This window comes from Sciurus carolinensis, chromosome 3 (genome assembly GCF_902686445.1).
Source record: "Sciurus carolinensis chromosome 3, mSciCar1.2, whole genome shotgun sequence".
In the NCBI taxonomy this organism is placed as follows: domain Eukaryota; kingdom Metazoa; phylum Chordata; class Mammalia; order Rodentia; family Sciuridae; genus Sciurus; species Sciurus carolinensis.
The window spans coordinates 19,173,958-19,195,373 of NC_062215.1; the positions used below are offsets into that span (position 1 = coordinate 19,173,958).

A 21,416-nucleotide genomic window follows, 5' to 3' on the forward strand; every position below is an offset into this window, starting at 1 on the left:
GAGCCCCAGGTGTGGTGGCACATGCCTGTAACCCCAGCAGCTCAGGAGGCTGAGGCAGGAGGATCACAAGTTCAAAGCCAGCCTCAGCAACTTGGTGAGGCCCTAAGCAACTTAGTGAGACTCTGTCTTTAAACAAAATACAAAAAAGGGCTGGGGATGTGGCTCAGTGGTTAAGTACACCTGGGTTCAATCCCTGGTACCAAAATAAATAAATAAATAAATAAATAAAAGCTAGAGAGGATTTTGAGTGTTTCCAATGCAAAGAAATGGTAAATACTGGTGTGATAAATATACTAATAACCCTGGTTTGATCATTGCACATTCTATACATGTGTCAAAATATCACCCTGTATCCCATGAATGAGTGCCATTATTATGTTAATTTAAAAAAATTTTAAATTGTGCTCAAGATCAGCATGATCAGCAATCACAGAAGCGACGTGTCATTGTCTCACCACACGTTTTGAGACGGTTTCAAAGCTGCAGCTGCCTATCAATGGCCAGAGTACATGGAAGCCACAATGAAGCCTTCTTTTCCAAGTGTGTGTATTCACAGAGAACTAATGGCATTTGTTCCTTGTGTGGTCTGAGTGTTGATGCCATCACGTGCTCTTGTTTTCCATTTTCACAGTGACAGGCTTGTGGCTGGATCACCTCACCCCACCTTTTCACCCCAGGATGGTGATGATGGTGTGTATTTAGGAGTCACCTCAGGTCTCTCTCCCTCCCCACCTCCTTAAAACTTCTTTTATAACCTCCAATAAAAAATGGTCATTGCATATTCCCCTGTCTGCCCTATTTTATTTCCAAGATTTATTGTCGCATCCTAAGATTGAGCCTTCAGCCACTCTGGAGTGTCTCAAGAGTCTGAGCAGCCAAGAAATCCTAGGATCTTCTCTTGTGTCTTTTCCAAGGTTTTCCAACCTTGCCTTGGGGTGGAGGGGGTGGAGAAAGAGAAAGAGAAGAGTCATCAATTATACAGCCCTGTTCTTTGAAAAGCCTGAGTGTCCATTTCTCCTTTCTCCCTTGAAGAGAGGACCACTTAGTCATTAGCTAATAATGTCAAATCATAGCAAATGCCAAAATGACAGTACTTCTGAATAGCGACAGAGACCTGTACGGTAACTTTGGCACGACTTTAAAGCCACGAGGCCTCCTGTTAATGTTTTATTGTAACAAATCACTTCCTTTCAGGTTCCCATAAAGCCTCAAAGCTGATGATAGAAGATAATGTCATTTCCTTATTGTATGGAGAGAAGTCAAAGATCTCTCAAGTCCCTGAATTGATGCCAAACAATAGTATACGAGAAGAGCAAAAATTATCCCCTAAGCAGGGCCCCTTGTTCGCCATTTACGCTGTTCTTAGGGCTTTGGTAGCAACTGCGGTGGCAATGTTCTTTAGAGTAAGGAGACATACCTATTCACCTTGGGAGAGAAGATATCTTGTTGTATTTCTGATATAACGCCTTGAATTCTAGAAGGAAAAAAATCAGAAAGGTTTTGTCAATGCCAGGGTGATGAAGTTCTAAATTCTAAGAATGGCTTAGAAAGGTTTACAGACTAAATCCAGGGAGCAGAGGTTTTAAAACATACTGCAAGTGGCTCCCCCCCACCCCTTTTTAAGGAGTCATTCCTAAAACGAGGCAAATCGATCACAGGCAGAATGGAATTGTGCACCCTTCACTTTACACATGGAGCTTTTTCTTTTTTATAGGGAAATGGGGTGGATGAGTACTGTGGATTGAACTCCGGGGCGCTCGACCACTGAGCCACATCCCTAGCCCTATTTTGTATTTTATTTAGAGACAGGGTCTCACTGAGGTGCTCAGTGCCTCGCTTTTGCTGAGACTGGCTTGGAACTGGCGATCTTCCTGCCTCAGCCTCCCAAGTCGCTGGAATCACAGGCATGTGCCACTGAGCCCGGCTTTCTTAATGAATTAAAGTACCAGGAAGATGCTACCAAATATTTTCAAAACTGGTACATAACAGCCTTGTTATCATAATGTCTTTAGCTGTTTGATGGTTTGGGCCTCTTAACTTTGTCACTTTAGATGATTTTCCTTTTGGAGATCATTGCATTTCCCATAAATCCAGCCATTTGGGGTTCCTTCTGAGACACTCCCTAGGCTGACCACAGACAAATTCCACGGGTGCCTGGGAATATAACAAGAGTGCCCACATGCCTGCCAGTCTATCTCAGATGCACTGCGGTCATAGTGGGGTTTGCGATCACCAAGCCTCTTCAGAATGCCCTGGTTTTCCACAGTAATTCTCACTAGTTCGCGGTTCCTCGTTTCTCTGTTTAAGCTGAAAAACACAAAACCCAGAGATGGATGAAGGAGAAAATGCTTCTTGGGGATGGGGGAGGGGGAGGTGAAGTTGTGAAGCCAGTTTAGTACCAGGCTGCCCAAGTGAAGGGAGGAAAGAGTACTGCAAAACCCTGAGGCCCCAAAGGCAAGCCTGCCCACTAGATGATTCTACTTTAATGGTCTGAGATAGAGCTTGGGCACTAGGCAATTATAAAAAGTTCCCCCAGGATTATAATGTGAAACCAGAATAGAGAACCTGGAGTTTAAATGATGGGGGAAGGGCTCCCAATGGATAAGTCACAAATGGCTGGCTACAAACTTTAGAGCATCTCACACTCCTTAGGTTTCAATTTTGTTTGAGATATACCAGGATATAGGAAAGGTATCTTCACACACACACACATACACACACACACACACACACACACACACACATACACACCTCCACCAAATTCTTTCCTTTGCTTTCACCTCTTTCGTAGCTCTGACCACTTCACATTGGCATTATTTACATAGATGGCTCCCTTTCTCAGACTTTAAGTTCCTTCAGGTTAGAAAATACATGTCTTATTTCATCTATTCCTGGTGCCTAATATATAGTAGTTGCTCAAGAAATATTTTTGGAACTGATTTTAAGAATACTGTGTCATAGTCTCAGTTATGGTGCTATGGTCTGAATGTCTGAATGTGTTCCCCAAATTCGCATGTTGAAATCCTACCCCCCAAAGTAATGGTCTTAGGAGGTAGGACTTTGGGGAGGGATTAAATCACCCTAATGGAATTCGTGTCCTTATGGAAGAAGTCTGAGAGAGACCCCTTTGCCCCTCCCACTGTGTTGTGAGTGAAAAGATGGATTCTGTGCAGCAGGAAGCAGCCCTTACTAGACACCTCATTGCTGGTACCTTGATCTTTGGACTTCCCCATCTCCAGAACTGTCAGAAATAAATTTCTATTGTTTATAAGCTACGCAGTAATGGTACTGCAGCCCAAATGACTAAGGCACATGATCATCATTTTACAAAACTATGCAGTGCATTCTTGTGACAAACTCTGAATAAAACTCTGAAAAGTCTCTTAGATTATATTAAAGTTAGTTCTTTGATGCTAGAGAAAGTTCTCCATTTCTGAAGTTTCCATTCTCAACACGGTCTCTTTGGTTACTCCTCAAAATTAAAAAGTATTTCTCTAGCTCATGAGAATCTTGCACTGAAACCCAGGGGGAAGGTCCAGTTGACTTCCTAAAAATGAAATGCAGAGGGAGAACACTACCTTTTGGAAAAATATTCATTCCAGCAGTCCACCTTGGCAGGGCCACGATGGGCATTGGCAATTTTCTGACACAGTTGCTTATTTTCATATTCGATTTTGTCGATTTTCTTTTGTTCACCCTGTTAAAAAAAAACCATCCCACCATGGTGACATCATTGCGTGCTTGCTCTCGCACACGGTGGCTAAGCATAACTCTCCTTTGGGACTGTGGGTCACCATGGAGAAGAGCGGAGCTTAGGAAAATGGAGCTGATGGGTACAGGGAGGTAAAGCTTTGTGTTAGGTGGGTATCTAGGAGGTTCTGGGAAAGAGACTCTCTTTAGGGCAAAGATAAAAAAATCAATAAAATATTCCTGCCAATGGCAAGGACAAATACCTGTAGTCTGCTCAACTTTAAAATGTGATGTGTGTGTGCCATTGGAGGTTTGGTATCGACCGCGGGCTTCACTAGAGAAAAGGGATAAAAGATCAATGTTACTGCCCAGGAATCCTAGTGACGGCCTCAGAAAAGTTACTAGAATAAACTCTGACTAATGAACTTTATGAACTTTATGGCCATGATCTTTTTTTTTTTTTTTTTTCCTTTTCCTGGTACTGGGGATTGAACCCTGAGACACTATAACCACTGAACCACATCCCCAGTCCTTTTTTATTTTGTATTTTGAGACAGGGCCTCGCCAACCTCACTGGGTTGCTGAGACCAGCCTAGAATTTGCGATTCTCCTGTCTCAGTCTCCCAAGCCACTGGGATTACGGGTGAGCCATTGTGCTTGGCTCTGAAAAGTTTTGAGCAGTAGTGAAAGAATGGTGAGGAACATTTACAGAGATAAACAGCCTCTGTCTACTGGGCACTGAAGTCCCATCTTTTAACTTATTTTGGCTTTAAAGAGTTTAAAATAAGTATTTCCACCACATGAAGTTCCTCGTGGAAAATAAATTTTGTTACTAATACTAATGTCCTCTTGAACAAACTCAGCAGATAAGACCAAATGATCCCAAAGTTAATATTTCTATGGTGGACCCTTGGAGAACCCCTTATGGCAGTGTCTAGCCAAACTATCCACATACCTATTTGTATTCTATTCCTGTGAAGTACATAGTGGCCAAGATCCAGTTTTTTCCTGAAGGTTGTGCTTTGCCTATGATTAGAGACGATAACAGGGTAGGCCAGATAATCCAGGGAATTGTTCATTTTCTCTTTCTAGTCTAACTTCAGAAATGAGGCATCTAGTTTCCTCTGTGAGGTACTTAGCTGTCTCCACGATAGGATGTCATAGTTATCCAATTATGACATCAGGGCCAAGTCTTGGGAAAGGAATAGAAGGAGGAGAACATGCTGGCTATCTCTAGGCATCTACTTTCTAAAACTTTGTTTTCAATTTAAAACTTATATTGATGTAAAATTTGTACATATTTGTGGGGTACAGAATGATAATTTGATACATTTATATGGTATGTAATGATAAAATCAGGGTAATGAGCATTTATATCTCCTAAAACATAATTCTCTGTGTTGGGCTCATATTTTTCATGCTAACCTAGGTCTAAGTCAAGATCAAGGGCAAGGGAAGTTCCTCCACCTGAATGGAATGTAGATGGTAACACTAAAAGGAAAAGGGAGGGTCGGATGGCATAGGCATGGGCTGGGGGATAAGTTCCATCCTTGGTTACATACCTTAGGCTATAAGCCAAGTAGTCCCTACTACAAACAGTTTCCCTGAAGGGACAAAACCACAAGCTTTTGGGGGAGATGAAAGATGGCCTTAATGATAATCTGATCCAATTTCATTGCTTTTCAGATGAAGAAATTGAAGTCCAGAGCAAGAGCAAAGTTGCTCAAGAACCAAGTTAGTGGCGGAGGTGGGTTCAGGATGTGAGTTCCTAAATTTCAGGGACCATATTTGCCCCTAAGGGGAAGGGAATCTGCCATTTTTCCGGGAGTAGGGGAGGTCAGCTTTCTTCCAGGACAGTGTACTTTTGCACTTAGTGGGGACTCAGCAAAAGCTGAGCCACTACCACCATGTGACTTTAGTGGGCTGGCCTCTGCTTCAAGAAGGGCTGCAAAGGAGTCTGAGTGATGTCAACACTAGCACAGAGTAGCACCCAGTGACTGTGTAACACATTCAGTGTTGGAGGAAGGACCGGTACTTATTTAGTGCTCACTATTAGTGCTAGGTGACTTCCTGTCACATTTAATCTTTCCAACAACACTTGGAATTAGGAACTTAGTATCCCTTATTGGAAATGCATGGGACCATTTGTATTTGGATTTGGGGATATTTTAATATATGTGATGAGGTATCTATGAAATGGGACCCAAGTCTAAATATGAAATTAACTTATGTTTCATATACACTTTATATACATAGCCTATTGTGATCTGTACAATATTTTTAGTGCACTGGCATTTTGACTATGGTGGGTCACAAGAGGTCAGGCGTGGAGTTTTCCACTTGTGGCATGTCTGCACAAAGTTACAGATTTTGGAACATTTCAGATTTCCAGATTAGGGATGCTCAATATGTGTTATTATTTTTTATTAACACTGCCCCCTCCTTTTCTTTAGCAAACAGGTTTAGAGAGGTTTATTTCCCAGGGTCAGAATTCCAAGCCTGGCTGCATAGAGTCTAAGCTTTTAAGCACTACGCTGACTCTCAACGACCGTTGAAAGCGGACAGGCCACAGAGTAGGGCTTCTTAAGACTTCGGCCTCGGTAAGGATCCCCTGGGGGTCTGGACTGGGGCAGAGAGTCTGCGTTTCGGACAAGCCCTCGATGGGGGAGTCGGGGAAGATGCCATCACTTCTGGTCTGCAACAGGGAGAATTAAGATTCACAGTAGACCCCGGGTGACACTGTCATCCAGAAAAGGCGACACCTGGGTGTATCCAGGTCCATGGGAATATTTACGGCGCCCTGAATTTGGTTCAGTGAAGGACGTTACTGAACTTCCCGGTTTACAAAGATACCGAAACTGCCCAGCCGAGGGTGGGAGAGGACCCTTAACACTCAGGAGTGGCGGCATTTCCGCCGGGGGACGCGCCCTGAGGAGCGTGGGCGCCTGGCTGCGCGCGTCCTTCGCCAGCCCAGCGCGTTGGTCCCGCGCGCGCCGCGCAGCGTTCAGCAGCTTCCCGCGCGCGGTGGTCCCGCCCCCGGGGCGGCTCCCGGTTCGCCAGCCCCGCCCCGCTGACCCGGCCGCTCTCCCCTCGCTCGCTCCTGCCCGGGCGTGCAGGGCCCGGCCGCCGCCATGTCGGGCCCGTTCGAACTCTCGGTGCAGGATCTCAATGACCTGCTCTCAGACGGCAGTGGCTGCTACAGCCTCCCGAGCCAGCCGTGCAACGAGGTCACCCCGAGGATCTACGTGGGCAACGCGTGAGTCCCTCTTGCCGGCGCGGCCCCGACGCCCCTTCCCGGGCACCCTGCCCACCCGAGGCCGGGGTGGGGACGCTGTGGGGAGCCCGAGCACTGTCACCCCTCCGGGAGCGGGAGTGGGGGCTGGGGACCCGGCTGGAGTCGACGCCCACCCCCGCGCATGGAGCCGAGGCGCTGGTTCCGGACCGGCCCGGTCGCGGGTTGCGAGGAGACCGAGGGGTGCAGGCCCGTCGCTCAGCTGCCACCCGCTTGGGGTTCGGCTTTGGGCGGGGTCGGGCTACCATGTTCACTTAACAGGTGGCCCTCTGTAACCCGGCCGGTCTCCTGCCCGCGCGTGTCATGTGACAGCAGCCTGGTTCTGCAGTGAGGTCACCGCGGAATGTCTGCCTCTGCTTCCATGGCAACGGGCTGACGTCACAATCCGGGCGTGGAACTTTCCCTGGCCCTGCAGGCCCAGTTCAGGGAATTGAAATACCCCAAATGAGAGAGTAAGAATTGGACCAGGGATTTCCTGGCTACTTTTCTTACCTTCCAGAGAGGATTCGATTTAGATGGGATGAATCAAAATCATAAGCCCAGTAAAGGATCCAAACCATCACCTGGAGAAGGCTCCCAATCTTATCACCAGGAAATGCATTTATTATTTATTACTTATGTGTTCCTCTTATCAAATTGATTTTTCCATTTTCCTGTTATTCAGATTACTAATAAGAATCCCTCAGAGGCAGCAGAGTAGAACCAGTGATAGCAATTCTGAGAGGTACTGAAATACCAGCCGGTCTACAGCCTGGGAGGGCTTGGGTTGGATATTCATGAGACTCACAGGACTGTTATCAAAGTCCTAAACTCATTGTTCCAGTCCAAGAATCGCATGTCAAGAACTAGGAACTAAACCCTCATCTCATTTCACACAGAAGGAGCCGTGATTCAGAGTGATCGAGGGATTGTAAGGACAGGGTCAGCGTCTTGATCTTGTGTGTGTGTGGCTGGTCCTGCACTAGCACCTGCTGCTTAACCTTCCAGGGACTGCCACTGAAATGGGGGTATCATGAACCTAGAAAAGGTTCACAAGGTCCTTAGCCTCATGGGGACAGGTCTTATCCATCCCATCACTTATGTATCACATTGAGCCCATGCTAGATGTCAGACACTGTGCAATGTTCATTCATAGTAGTCATGATAATAGTGATAATGGTTGATGTGTCCACTGTTGAATTAATACTAGAGAAGGGAGATGAATGGGAATGACCCATCTTTGTTCATTCTGTCAGCCATTGCTTTAGAATACTGTTCAGTGTCCTGAGCAGGAACAACTAAAAAGAGTCTCAGAGTGTCAGACAATGGCCCAATAATTGCAGTGTTCTAGGGAAACTGCCTACCCACCAGCTACCCAAGCAGTAACCAGGCTGTCAGGGCAGTTTGGCACATTGAGCTATAGCTACTCCAAGTGGAAACCAAGGTTGTAAATGTCTGGTAGTAGCCAGAGTGGCAAATGTGGTAACCACTGTAGGAAACAACCCTTGTCCTCTAATCAAATCTCAGGGTATAGTGGGGGGGGGGGGTGCTCAGTGGAATCAACTGAACCTCTAGTGCTGAGAAAACTCAAGCCCACTCCACCCACCAGAACCCCTTAGCAAAATTAGGGTTCCAACTACGTCCTCACTAGGCAGGGACAAAACCTATGTGAGCCGTGTTCTCCTTGTCAGCAGGTGTTGGAGTTGATGTGGGCACGTGAAGCAGAGGGAGGTGGAATTGAGAGCAGGGCTGGTGGATGTCAGGAGAAAGAAGCTGTCCTCCCAGCTCCAGATCAGCACCTGTGTGTGCACATGCTGTCCCATCTGTCCTGCTAGAGTTTAAGGTCTGTCAGGTGGGGGCATTTCTCTCCTTTTCTCCCCACAAGCCTGCCGTGATGGACAAAGGAGATCATGTAGGAAGCACCACTATGATGTAGTAACTGTTGTTTGAATTGGGATGTTGTTGTGAAATGAAATAAAGGGACCCTTTGACCATTCAGATCAGGTATTTTGTAAACTCCATGGTTCTCTTGAGACTCCTTGTTCTCCAAGTACTAACTCGCCCGGAGTGTGGCAAGAAGGATCCCTTAGTGAGACCAGGAAGGGGCTGCCTGGCATGATGATTTCATTCTCCGTCACTCGTTCACCACATACTACATGCCAGGCACCACAGCAAGTGCTGGAGACTGACCTGAAACAGACATGGTTCCCTTCCCAAGGAGCTCACAACCTTTAAACAAGTACAACCACATGTTGGAATAGTAGCACTTAGGGTGGAGTCAGCCTCCATCGGCAGAATGGCGCATTCAACACTCATAACTATGCTAAGCAGTAGGCACCAGTATTGTTCCCATTGTACAGAGAGGGAAATGGAGGCAGAGAGAGGTGAAGTGACTTGCTCAAATTGTCTGGTAAATGGCAGGCTGGATCCAGACCCTGGCAGTCTAGCTCCAGAGCTGTTTTTATCCACTGCCTATATCATGATAGAGGGAGCACGATGCCACTCGGAATGGAGGGGAGGCAATAGTGCAGAGGGTGGTGAAAGATGAGAGGGTGCGTGTCTACAGAGAAGGCGGGAAAGGGTGGCAGAGGGGTAGCTTGGGCATGAAAACACCAGTCTATTTGGGGCAGCTGCTGGAAATTGGATATGGCCAGAGTGAGGAGAGAGGTCATAAGATGAGACTTAGGAGCCAGCTGGGTCCAGCACACAGAGGGCTTCCTTACTTTGCCAAGAGGCTCAGATGCTCCCCACTCTTTCTTCCCCAAGGCCAGTTGATCAGTTAATCATAACCTGTTGCTGTCTCCTCTCCAGGTCTGTGGCTCAGGACATTCCCAAGCTGCAGAAACTGGGCATTACTCATGTCCTGAACGCCGCTGAGGGCAGGTCCTTCATGCATGTCAATACCAATGCGAACTTCTACAAGGACTCCGGCATCACCTACCTGGGCATCAAGGCCAATGACACACAGGAGTTCAACCTCAGTGCTTACTTTGAAAGGGCTGCAGACTTCATTGACCAGGCCTTGGCTCAAAAGAATGGTAAGGGACCTGCTGCCCAGGAACAAATGGAAGGCAGCTTTCACATGGACTGTCTTTCTGGAAAGACCCGCAGCAGGTCTCCTCTGGGAAACCCTTTTGTTTCTCATTCCCTGTGGTGACTGAATGAGAGCTTCAGAGTTCTCTCTCCTTAACTGCTGCCTGTCAGGTGGCCCCACACTGTATAAAATATTCAGCCCTCTAACACATTGGCAATGCCATGTCCTTGCATTGGAAGCTTTTGGCTGAGGGTTGGTTTCTAGCCACTTACCTCTCTACCCAATTCAGAAAGCTCTTATAATGAGGAAAATTTATCATCATCCCTGATAAGAAGTCTTCAGGCAAAGGAGCAGCAGGGCTGGTTGATGGCACAGCTCAGTGGTGGTGTCTGGACTAGGTTCTTTCCCTGTTTTTCTTCCACTACCCTCCCTGTTGGGTACTCCCCTATGGTCCCAAGATGGGATCTGGCCACCACACCCTAACTGGACAGAGTGCAGCTGATGAACAGCCATTTCTTTCTCCCATTTCTCTCCTTTTAAGAGCAAAGAGAACACTCCCCAGAACTCCTCCAGTGGGGATCCTCTCCCACTTCACTGGCTAGTTACTCACACGGCCAGGGGAAATGGGGCCACCCTGACTAGCTTAGGCTGTGGGTCAGCAGACTACAGCCCACAGGCCAAATCTTCTAGCCAGTCTTTAAATGCTTCCTGCAGCCCCCAGACATAGGTGGGCCTGACGGGGAACTGCAGAGGGGCTGGTGGAGAGTTTTACTGACTAGGGAAACTGCAGACTCTACTCTCAGGCCTTCTTCATGCTCACCGTCACTCCCTACCCTAGCCCACCTTCCCTCCAGCTCTGCTAAGTTCTTCACCCTGTACAGATGGAGAACAAGGGACCCAGTTAAGGGGATGGAATTTGTTCTTCTCATTAGTTAGTCATCCATTCAGGGGACCCAGAATTCTTTGACTTTGTTTCCTCTTTCCAGCCAACCAGGAACATACCCTGGCTTCTTTTGACCTCCTGCCCTAGTCCATGTGGGCTGGCTCTTCAATCAGCTTATGCTGTCTGTCTCTCCTCTGTCCTCTGGCAAGCTTTCTCCCATGCTGTAGGGCTGGGCATAGCATCCTCTCTTCTGTGAGCCTGCCCTCAAGCTGGGTCCTCTGTCCCTTGTCCATCTCCCCAGCATCTGATGTAGCATCAGGTACATTCTGTAGTTGGCATACTGCAAATGATTACTGAACAAGTGACAATGAATTCCGTGGGCTCAAATGCCATGTGTAAATGCTTTCAAGACTGGGCAAGTGAGTCAGCAGAAATGTACTGGTCTTAAGGGACCAAGGACCAATCACTAAGAGAACCAGATGGGATGGCTGGCGGGTGCTCAGAGGACGGAGCCATATTTCCAGCTAGGAAAATCATGGGAGGCTGTGTGGAGGAGTTGGCATCTGGGCCGGACTGGATGCATGGTAGGCTGTGTCCTGGGCATAGAGCACATTCCAGGTGGCAAGGCATCTACTCTGCAGAGGGTCCTGTTCCCAGGTAGGGCAAGAGAAGCTCCACGGTTTGTTTTTTGGTTTTTGTTTTTTGTACTAGGGATTGAACCCAGGGGCATTTAACCACTGAGCCACATCCCCAGCCCTTTTTTTTTTTGTACTTTATTTAGAAACAGGGTCTCACTGAGTTGCTTAGGGCCTCAATAAGCTGCTGAGGCTGGCTTTGAACTCATGATCCTCCTGCCTCAGCCTCCCAGCTGCTGGGATTACAGGTGTGTGCCATTGCACCTGGCAGAAGCTCCACTCTGAATGCTATAGGTATAATGGCCACAGAGTGAATGGGCAGGAAGTGGAGGTTTCCCACTCCTGATTTGGGAGACTCTGGGAAAATAGAATGGTGTTTTGGGACAGAGTGAGGAGAGCAGAAGAGGTCGTCAAATTTCCCTCCAAATAATACCCATGTACTGGGTGCCACAGGGGACTTTTTGTTTGGGGTATTGTGCTCCAGAAAAACAGCCAGTAGAATGTGTGTGTGTGTGTGTGTGTTTATATTTGATTTATTATATTTATTTATTATATAGTAGTCCCTCCCTTATCCTCAGGGGATATGATCCAAGATCACCCAGTGGATGCCTGAAACTGCAGATAGATGTACTAAGCCCTGTACATTCTGTGCATTTTCCTGTGTGCCCTGTAGCTTGCCACATAGTCCCAGAGTTCACCTGCCTTTCCATGTTTCATCTTCTGCCTTTTTTGCATCGCTACTTTTGCTCTTCGAGGCCATTACTAAGTAAAATGAAGGCTACTTGAACACAAGCCCTGCAAGGCCATGACAGCCCATCCACCACTACTGAGTGACTCAGGGTCCGTCAGTGTGTGTTGTGGATATGCTGGAGGAAGGGGTGATTCACGTGCTGGGCAGGAGGGAGTGCAGTGGCATGAGGCTTCATCACACTATTCTTAACAGCCCAAAATGCAAAACTTATAAGTTGTTTATTTCTGGAATTTTCCATTTCATATTTTCTGACCGTGGTTAACCACAAGTAACTGAAGCTGTGCAGAGCACTGTATTGATTTATCTTTCTCTCTCTCTCTCTCTCTCTCTCTCTCTCTCTCTCTCTCACACACACATATATATATATATATATATATACATGAGAGAGAGAGATGTAGATATTCACATACGTATGATATATCATTTATTTTAAGGAATTGTCTCAAATGGTTGTCAGGGCAGGTAAGTCTGAAATCTGTATGACAGGCCATCAAAATGGAAACTCTGGTAGGGTTTCTGTGTTAAAGAAGTCTTGAGGCAGAATTACTTCTCTAGGAAACCTGTTTTTGTCCTGTGGGTCTTCAGTAAGTCTTCAGCTTATTTGGTGAGGTCCACCTATATGGTAAGGTATCTCCATTAAAGTCCACTGATAGGAGATGTGAATTACAATGGCCCAATACCTTCACAGCAACATCTGGTCTAGTATTGTAATAAGCAGTTGGACCCTGCAGATTAGCCAGATTGACCTGTTTGACCATCATAGCCAGCAAGTTAAAATTTAAACCCAGGTTCAGATGGCTTTAGAGATTTGGATTTTAAACCCCTGTGCTGACAGTGGACATACTGGAACTGGCATCAGAAGGGTGACTAGTTTTCTAGGTAGCCAAGAGGGAGAGGGGTTTTGAGGTAGAGAGAAAAATACAAGCAAAGGCATCGAGGTGAATAAATGGCAACAAAGCAGGTGGCTTTAGAAGCCACACTTTGGAGGCTAGACCCTGCCCTCTGGATGGTGGCAGATCATATTTGTATTTTAAAAAGATCCTTCCAGCTGCTGGGTGGAGTATGGCTTGGTGATTGTGAGGCATGATGGAGAGAGCTCCTTTTAGAGGTGTTAAGGGGGTACAGGTGAGACTGGGGTGAATAGCACACATCTGTAGCTCCAACTGCAGAAGGCTGAGGCAGGAGGATCATTTGAGCCCAGGAGCCTTTAAATTAATTAATTAATTAATTAATTAATTAAATGTGTGTGTATGTATATGTGTATACACCACACACACACACACACACACACACACACACACATATATATATATATATATATATATGAGACAGGGACCTGAACTGAGCAGTCTGCATGGGGCAGCCCACAGGGCCTCCCTGCAGTATCCTGGGACTTGCTGACAAAGAGACCCCTGGCCTCTCCTCATTGTTCTTCCTTCATTCCTTCAGGGAGCAAACCAGAACACATACCTGCCCTCCTGGAACTTGCATTTCAGTGGGGAAGTGAGAAGGAACAAGCAAGAGATCCTTGTGGCTGAGGCAGGGGAGGGGATGGGAGTGGCCTGTGGTTTGGGGATAGGAAAGTCCTTCCTGGGAAGGTGACATTTGAGCAAACACCTGGGGAAAGGGGGACTGCAGGCCAAGGACAGAGTGGAGTGCTGGGAGAAGGGGAGCAGGAGATGATGGCAGAGGAGGGCTGGACTTTATAGGGCCCCAGGGCCACTCGGAGAGCCAGGAGAGGGCAGTATGTGTGTATGTGTGTTGGTTTTGTTTGCATTTGTGTTTGATATCGGTCCTTCTAAAATTGCTGTGTTGAGATACAGTTGGCTACATGTTAAAGGAAACAACTGAATGAGTTTTGGCACATGCACACCTGTGAAACCATCGCCATAGCCAAGGCAGTAAACATATCCATCACCTCCCCAAATTTTTCATGTCCTTCAGTGACTCTCCTGCCCCTTTGCCCCATATTCCCCAACACCTGGTGACTTGCTCTCTGTCACTAGAGATCAGTGTGCATTTTGTAGAGCTTAATATCAACAGAATCAGCCAGTGTGCATTTTTTATCCTGAGCTTCATCTCTAGTGTGAGACTAGGGATATGTGTCACACATCCCAGGTCTTTCCTTTCTGTTTATTGCTGAGTAATATTCCACTGACTGGATTCATTACAGCTTGCTTCTCCATTCATCTGTTGGGGGATGTTTGCGCTCTTCATGTTTCGTCTTTGATTAAAGTATAAAATACACAGAAAAGGTCACACACCCATATATCAGCCCCCAGATTAAGAAAAAACACAGCCAGCCTCTGCAACTTTTTGTTTCAGAATTTTAAAGAAAGGGTTGGGGATACAGTTCATGGTAAGTGCTCCAGGGTTCAATTCCAAAAAAAGAAAGGGGAAAAAAAAAAAAAAAAAAAAAAAAAAAAACCACAGCCAGTCCCTGGAAGCCAACTTACGTTCCCTCCTCTGCCCCCATCCTCACTCCTGAAGTTGCCACTCTCTAAGCTTGAACAGCACCCCTCAGTCATGCCAGCTGTCCTGCTCTCTGGAACCGTATTTCTTTGTGTGCTTCATACTCGTTGTTTCTGGTAAGGTGTAGATTGTTGATTTGTATCATTTATCCATTCTATTGTTGATGGGCCCCTGGGCTCGAGTTTCCAGCATGGGGCTTTTATGAACGTGCTGACTGTAGATTCTGGTCCGAGTCTTTTAGTGAACCTGTGTGCGCATTCCCGTTGGGTGAGGGTCCTCAGCAGCATTGCTGGGCTGGGGGGCGGAGATTCAGCTTGAGGAGATTCTGCCCCAGTTTCTAGAGTGGCTGTACCTTTTTTTGTTGTTGTTTGTGGATGGACACAACAACTTTATTTTATTTATTTATTTTTATGTGGCGCCAAGGATTGAAACCAGTGCCTCACAAATGGTAGGCGAGTGCTCTACCGCTGAGCCACCATCTCACTGGTTGTACCTCTTTATACCCTGCCTTCCCCAGCTATCCAGAAGAGTCCCTGTTGCACCACATCTTCACTGACTGACTTTTTATTTTCTATGTTTACCATTTTAGCCATTTTGGTGGGCAGTGGGCACCCAATAGCATTGCGTAATGCTTTTTTTTTTTTTTTTTTTTGTCAGTACTGGAGATTGGGCCCAGGGCATCCAGATCCAGCTTGCTAGGCAAGCACTCTACTACTGAGCCATATCCCCAGCCCTTTGTCAACTTTTTATTTTGAGACAGGGCCTCAGTTACTGAAGCTGTCCTCAACTTGTGGTCCTCCTACCTCAGCCTCCTGAGTAGCTGGGATCACAGGCGTGTGCCGCCGTGCTCTGCTGCATAATGCTTTTAAAACTTTCATGGAATAGTTTCAATAAGAGCCCTGTGGTCAGATTTCCCCAGCTCACTGAACCTCCCCTGTTTCTTACAGGCCGGGTGCTTGTCCACTGCCGTGAGGGTTACAGCCGCTCCCCCACTCTAGTCATCGCGTACCTCATGATGCGTCAGAAGATGGATGTCAAGTCTGCTTTGAGCATTGTGAGGCAGAACCGTGAGATTGGTCCCAACGATGGTTTCCTGGCCCAACTCTGCCAGCTTAATGACAGACTAGTCAAGGAGGGAAAGTTGAAACTCTAGGGCACCCCCACGGCCTCTTCTCTAGAGGTCTGATGGGAAGGCCCTGCTTGAGGGTGTCCCAAGCCGCCATGTTTAGGAAACAGTGTATCCTGCCCCCAGCGTCACAAGGCACTTGCCTACATGTCTATCATAACATGGCCCTGGGCCACTTCCCCCACCCCCAGGGGGCATATAAAGAAGCTTGCCAAGGAGGGCATTTTTGCTTCCTGGTTGTCCTGTTCCTGTAATTTATGTCCTCTTCTTCAGGTGGGTGCTCGGGAGGGGAAGGCCTGTGGCATGCATGCTTCTCCATGGCCCAGGGCAGGGAGTTTTAGGAATGTGAGGCCTGAGACACTCACAGGGGCTCCTCGTGACCTCCTTCCCACACCCCAGAGACTCTCCTGAGTGGAGACCTCAGCACCTTGAGCCTAGTAAAGGAACTATGCAAGTGCGGGCCCCTCTGTCCCCCACCACATCTGTCACCTGGTCTCGTCACAGCCTTGCACACCCTGCTCCTGCACAGAGGCACATCGTGGGGTCTGAAGCCGAGCTGGGGGTGTCATCAGTTAGTGAATGGAAATTCCCAGGAAGAGGCTGCTTTTTATTATTTCCTTAGGAGTCAAGACACCACAGGAGGAGTCCCTTGGGTGGGCAAGCATGTTCTCCTGGCGGACTCTCCGAAATGCACAGAATTTTTAAATGTGCCTCTTTGGAAGGCTTGAATTCTGAATGCACTGCTTTGGAATATGCCCTTGGACTGCTCTGTGACTTCGCTTGTTAGGAGAGCGATGCCTCAGGGCACGGTTTTATTTTTCTTTTTTAGAAAACAGGGTGTTAAGGTCCAGCCTATTTAAAAACCCCACCATTTGGAGAATTACAAGGGTTTTGTCTTGAATTATAGTGTTGGCGAGCCCAAGCCACTCGTGCTAACTGCTTTTTTGTCCCAGTTGCTATTCCAAGAACAGGAGGAGGAAGTTAGCCAATTACAGCGTGTGCGTGGGTGTGTGCGTGGGGGCGTGCCTCTCAGAAACGCAGCCCGAGGACAGCAGGGAAATGAAGGGTCCCAGGCGCACACCCTGCCCACTTACAGGCGGCTCAGACCGCTCTCTGGTGCCCTTGCAGGAGCCCTGGAGTGACTCAGCGAGGCAGGATGAGCCATGGTGGAGCATCCACAAGGATCCTTTGCTGGTGGCAGAGCAAACATGAACAGAAAACAGCTTTTTTAAGGACTTTTTTGAGGTGACGTCAGAATGCCCACTAGCACTGTGTGTGCACATTTGCCAGACGATGGGAGTTTGTTTTGAACAGTCTTGCTGGGACTTGACGTTCTTGTTATTATGGAAAGTAATGCGATGCTGTGTGTCTTCAGGGTCACTCAGGGCAAAGAGTTGGTCCTCAACCTACTCCCAGGGCCGACTCAGAGGCGTCTCATCAAAGTTGATGGAATTAAACTCTGTTTTTTGAGTGTCAAATATATTTCGGGTGTTGTTCTAGTGGGTTGTACCCAGCTCCCCAAAGTCTAAATTCATGTAGGATCACTTGCAAGGATTTGCACAAGTCTTACCTGAAGTGAAAGTAGTATCAGGGACTTTTGTTGAATATTTAGGATTCAGGTTTAAATTTAAATTCTAGCAGTGTTCATGTCAGGGTGGGGAATGTGCCTTTTTCAGTGTTGACTAGGAGCTTCCAGCAAAGAAGAAAAGCTGGTGGCCTCAAGGCCTCACTCCTGGGGTGAGATCTCTGAGCACAGCAGGAAGAGTGCTGCGCAGCCAGGACAGTCCCCATCTCCTTTTTCCTGTAACGCAACAGCCCTGAGCAACTAGGACCTGTTGTCTTTCCCAGACCACTGGGCTGTCCAGATAGCCCCACATAAGTGGAGAGGCCATCCTGAGCTGTGTCCCTCCCTTCACAGTTTGCACTTAATCTGACTTGATCCTCACGGGAACCTGTAAAGTTAACAGAGATTAATCATATGTTGTTACCCATTTTTTTTTTTTTTTTTAAAAAGGAACCTGGTTCAAATGATTAAGGGCATGACCTCCAGAGTCCTTAAGGCAGAGCCGAGGCAAGGTTTTAGGTTTGCTCCTCCAGGAAGCTGGATTTGTTTCCTGTAATACACCGCAAGAAAGGAACTCCCCAGGAGTGCCCAGGTTTGCAGCTCACACCCTTGACCCAGCCTGGAGGAGGAGTGGAAAAGTATGGGTCGCCGATTGCATTAGAATGTGCAGTTATCTTCCAGGGGACTTGTAGCAACCCTAGGCTTCCTGGGTTCTGCTTCTGGAAGAGACTTGGGAACTGGAGTTGGGGCTTCCCTCCTAAGCCAGGGCTGTGGTTACCCCATAGGACAGTCTCAATCACTTATGCAAATGCGGCAGGTTGGCCTGGCTAATTAATTAACTAGCACCTCTTGGCTGTTGGGAGAATTATTACCTTTCCTTTGGGGCTACTTTGCTGAGAATTTGGGATTTTTTTCATAGTCTCTAGGCCCAGAAACCCCATATTTACTTCAAGAGATTTAGCTCCTAGTTCTTTAAGTAAAATACAAGTCTGTTGTGTAAGGGCCATCACATGCCCATCCGTGGGTGGGAGCTGTTCTTGGAGAGCTTTCTATCCCTGGGAAGTGATGGAATAGGAACTCAGGGTGTCCCTCCCCCTTCCCAGACCTGACCCCTTTCTTTGACTAACAGAGCCCCATCCAGGCAAAATTAGAGCGCCAAATTGAAGCAGTCTACCTTCCCATGAGCTGGTCTGTTTCCCTGCCACTCTGAGTTATTTGAGAGCATAGACCACCACCTATCAAATGAGGGGACTCCTCTAGAAGACTGTGTGGTCTTTTTTGGCTCCCACACTGTAGGGACCTCTAAGTAAGAATCCCCACTTGAAATTTAGCACCACCAGGAAATTAGAGGGAATGCATAATATACAATGGCCAGCAGGTGGCGCTGTATTCCACCCATGGCGATGCATGGTTCTGAAAGGGAATGTTGGTGCCTTTTATGTCACAAGTTCACGTTAAGATGTTAATAATGTTAAGATGCTAATGTTTTAACCAAAATAAGCACTGATCTTAAATGTTAAGAGATGAGCTTCTCTCATGGGAAATTTTCTTTGTCATAAAATTGGTGTCAGGAATCACTAAAGAGCCAACAAAGTTGGTTCTTCTGTGTCAAGAGTGTGTCCTGACTGGAAATAGAGGCCATCTCAGGGTGAGATTGCAGATTGGTTGGAAGCTGAACTTGTGTTCCCGCTTACCTCCTCCCGGCTTTAAGGATAACTTGATTATGAAGGAGTGGTCTCCTGGAGGTGAAGGGGAGGTATCAAACTGGTTTTTAAAAAAAAGTCAGGCTGGGGTATAGCCCAGTGGTAGAGCGCTTGCCTAGCATGCGTGAGGCCCTGGGTTTGACCCCCAACATCACCAAAAAAAAAAAAAAAAAAAAAAAAGCAAGTTTAATGTCCGTTGTATCACCAATCAGTGTTAAAACACTAAAATTGTAACCAAAATAAATGTCTTACCTTACAAAGAAACAGGCTTTGTTGTCCTCCTTATCACAGTTTTACTTTTATGCCTAGACTTTGTTTGCTTTTTCTGTCTTTAAAATCTAATGTAAAAACCAGCCCTCCTGAGTTAGTTAGAAGTTCAATGATGATTATATTTATTAAGTCGATATTTGTTGAACATCTCTCCAGTAACAGTCCCTGAACTATGGCCTTCAGAAGTGATGCCATTCATAAGAAGTTCAAAATGCACAGAAGTTCCATTTCCAAAGTATACACTGAAATGAATTAACCTAAATGAACGAGTGGTGTCCAGTCCATTAAGTGAATGTGAGGGCTGGGGATACTGCTTAGTTGGTAGAGTGCTTGCCTCGCATGCACAAGGCCCTGGGTTCAAGAACGGATGTGAAACACATTTGATTAATGTATATTTTTATTTCTAAATGATTAAAATACCTACTTTAAAAACCATGAGTCATCTCTTTGGACATGTGGGGTTCAGAAAATATAGTTTGCAAGCCTGTGATCTAGATCTAGATCAGTTTAGTATTCCTAGAGCACAGAGTACTTAGGCCACCAGCCTGAGAACGAGGGCGGGAAGAAGAGGGCAGACAAGCCTCCTACTCGAGGAGCCACCTGAGGTCAGCCCAGCCAGCAGGATGTACCAGGAAGGAGGTGTGTGCGAGTGGGAAGTGGGTAGGCGGGCTTCTGAATGAGGGCGGACAGTCTCCAAAGGCAGCAGGGATGGTGGCAGTATATATGGCGATAGAGAAGTGACTGGTCCCCACCTGGTCTTCCAAGCAAGTGAAGTTGAAGTTTTACCCTATTAGGATTTGGGCAGCCACTGGTCTATTTTAAGAATGAGTGACAAGCTTTTGGGGGCTACCGTACCCCAGGAGCTGCTGAATGAGCAGGGAACTTCCAGCTATGCTGAGACCTTAAACTTTAGAGAGAACCAGTTCTAAACTGCAAATAATGAGGTGATTCAGACATCCATCAGTACAGACACCTCCCTAGAAACAGATGCCTTCCAAACCAGACACTCCCTTTGTGGGAGCAAAGTCAGTTTTAAAACCAATAAGGAGAATCCTCCATTTCCATTAATTTAGATGGGCCTCTTGAACCAAGTAGAGAATGACACCAGATGACCTTCAGAGTCCCTTTCAGATCCAAGATTCTATGATCCTGAGAAGTTGAGGTAAAATAATTTACTTTCAAAATCTGGCCTAGCCTTCAAAGTCAGATCCAAATGCCGTGTCTTCTCATGACCTCCTCAGAGGGAGAGACCATTTTCTCCTCTGAGGAACCATAATGCTTTGTATTTAAAAACAACAGCAACAAACAACAACAAAGCATCTGGTGAAAATGTGGAGCAACAAACCCTCTCATCCATGGCTGATGGGAATGCAAAAGGTTACAGTCGCTTTGGAAGACAGTTTGGCAGTTTCTTATAAAATGAAACATCCTCTTACCATATGATCCAATAATGGTGCTCCTTGGTATTTTTCCAAATGACTTGAAAATTGACATCCACATAAAACCTGCATCCAAATGTTTACAGCAGCTTCATTCATAACTGCCAAGCTTGGAAGCAACTCAGCTGTCCTTCAGTAAGTGTCTAGATAAAGGTGTGGGTATCCAGACAATGGATCACTATTTAGCACTAAAAAGAAATGAGCTATCATGGTGTGAAAATACACGGAGGCCATGTGGACACGTGTTACTAAGTGAAAGAAGTCAACCTGAAAAGACTACCTACTGTGTGAGTCCAACTTTATGACATTCTGGAAAAGGCAAAACCAATGGAGACAGTTTTTAAAAAGTCAGTAGTTGCCAGGAGTTGGGGAGATGGGGGAAGATGAAAATGAAGCACAGAGAATTTGGGGGTTAGTGAAAATACTTTGTATGGTACTACAATGTTGGATACATGGCATTATATATTGTCTGAACCCCCATCAAGGATGAACCCTGAGGCCTGGGTTGTGACTCAGTGGTAGAGCGCTTGCCTAGCATGTGTGAGGCCCTGGGTTCAATTCTCAGCACCACATATAAA

At 46.6% G+C, this 21,416-nt stretch overlaps 2 protein-coding genes across 4 annotated transcripts; one reads left to right on the plus strand and one right to left on the minus strand.

Moving 5' to 3' along the window:
• Positions 1–820: 820 nt before the first annotated feature.
• Positions 821–4,769, minus strand: Cfap97d1 (CFAP97 domain containing 1). 2 transcript variants are annotated; one of them, XM_047542840.1, is made up of 6 exons: positions 4,646–4,769; positions 3,954–4,024; positions 3,579–3,697; positions 2,184–2,307; positions 1,418–1,474; positions 821–929 (listed from the first exon to the last, which is right to left on the minus strand). In XM_047542840.1, exons 1-5 carry the CDS (start codon positions 4,767–4,769, stop codon positions 1,418–1,420), a joined length of 495 nt encoding a protein of 164 aa, XP_047398796.1. In that variant the 3' UTR covers positions 821–929. The 2 variants fall into 2 exon arrangements, with proteins under 2 accessions (XP_047398796.1, XP_047398797.1); XM_047542841.1 differs by lacking the exon at positions 2,184–2,307.
• A 1,978-nt stretch (positions 4,770–6,747) lies between these two features.
• On the plus strand, positions 6,748–19,834 carry Dusp3 (dual specificity phosphatase 3). Of its 2 annotated transcripts, XM_047546607.1 has the most exons (4): positions 6,748–6,946; positions 9,773–9,999; positions 15,684–15,790; positions 16,991–19,834. In XM_047546607.1, exons 1-4 carry the CDS (start codon positions 6,822–6,824, stop codon positions 17,072–17,074), a joined length of 543 nt encoding a protein of 180 aa, XP_047402563.1. In that variant the 5' UTR covers positions 6,748–6,821; the 3' UTR covers positions 17,075–19,834. The 2 variants fall into 2 exon arrangements, with proteins under 2 accessions (XP_047402563.1, XP_047402562.1); XM_047546606.1 differs by having other exon boundaries at positions 6,752–6,946; positions 15,684–19,834.
• Positions 19,835–21,416: the final 1,582 nt, after the last annotated feature.

Excerpts from the sequence above, each read along its gene's own strand:
- Cfap97d1 (XM_047542840.1), bottom strand. The coding sequence starts at position 4,769 with ATGAACAATTCCCTGGATTATCTGGCCTACCCTGTTATCGTCTCTAAT. Across the intron at positions 4,025-4,645 it reads CAGGAATAGAATACAAATAG|TGAAGCCCGCGGTCGATACC; the intron begins GTATGTGGATAG and ends CCTTTTCTCTAG. Across the intron at positions 2,308-3,578 it reads AATGAATATTTTTCCAAAAG|CTTAAACAGAGAAACGAGGA; the intron begins GTAGTGTTCTCC and ends TGTGTTTTTCAG.
- Dusp3 (XM_047546606.1), top strand. The coding sequence starts at position 6,822 with ATGTCGGGCCCGTTCGAACTCTCGGTGCAGGATCTCAATGACCTGCTC. Across the intron at positions 6,947-9,772 it reads AGGATCTACGTGGGCAACGC|GTCTGTGGCTCAGGACATTC; the intron begins GTGAGTCCCTCT and ends TCTCCTCTCCAG. Across the intron at positions 10,000-15,683 it reads GGCCTTGGCTCAAAAGAATG|GCCGGGTGCTTGTCCACTGC; the intron begins GTAAGGGACCTG and ends TGTTTCTTACAG.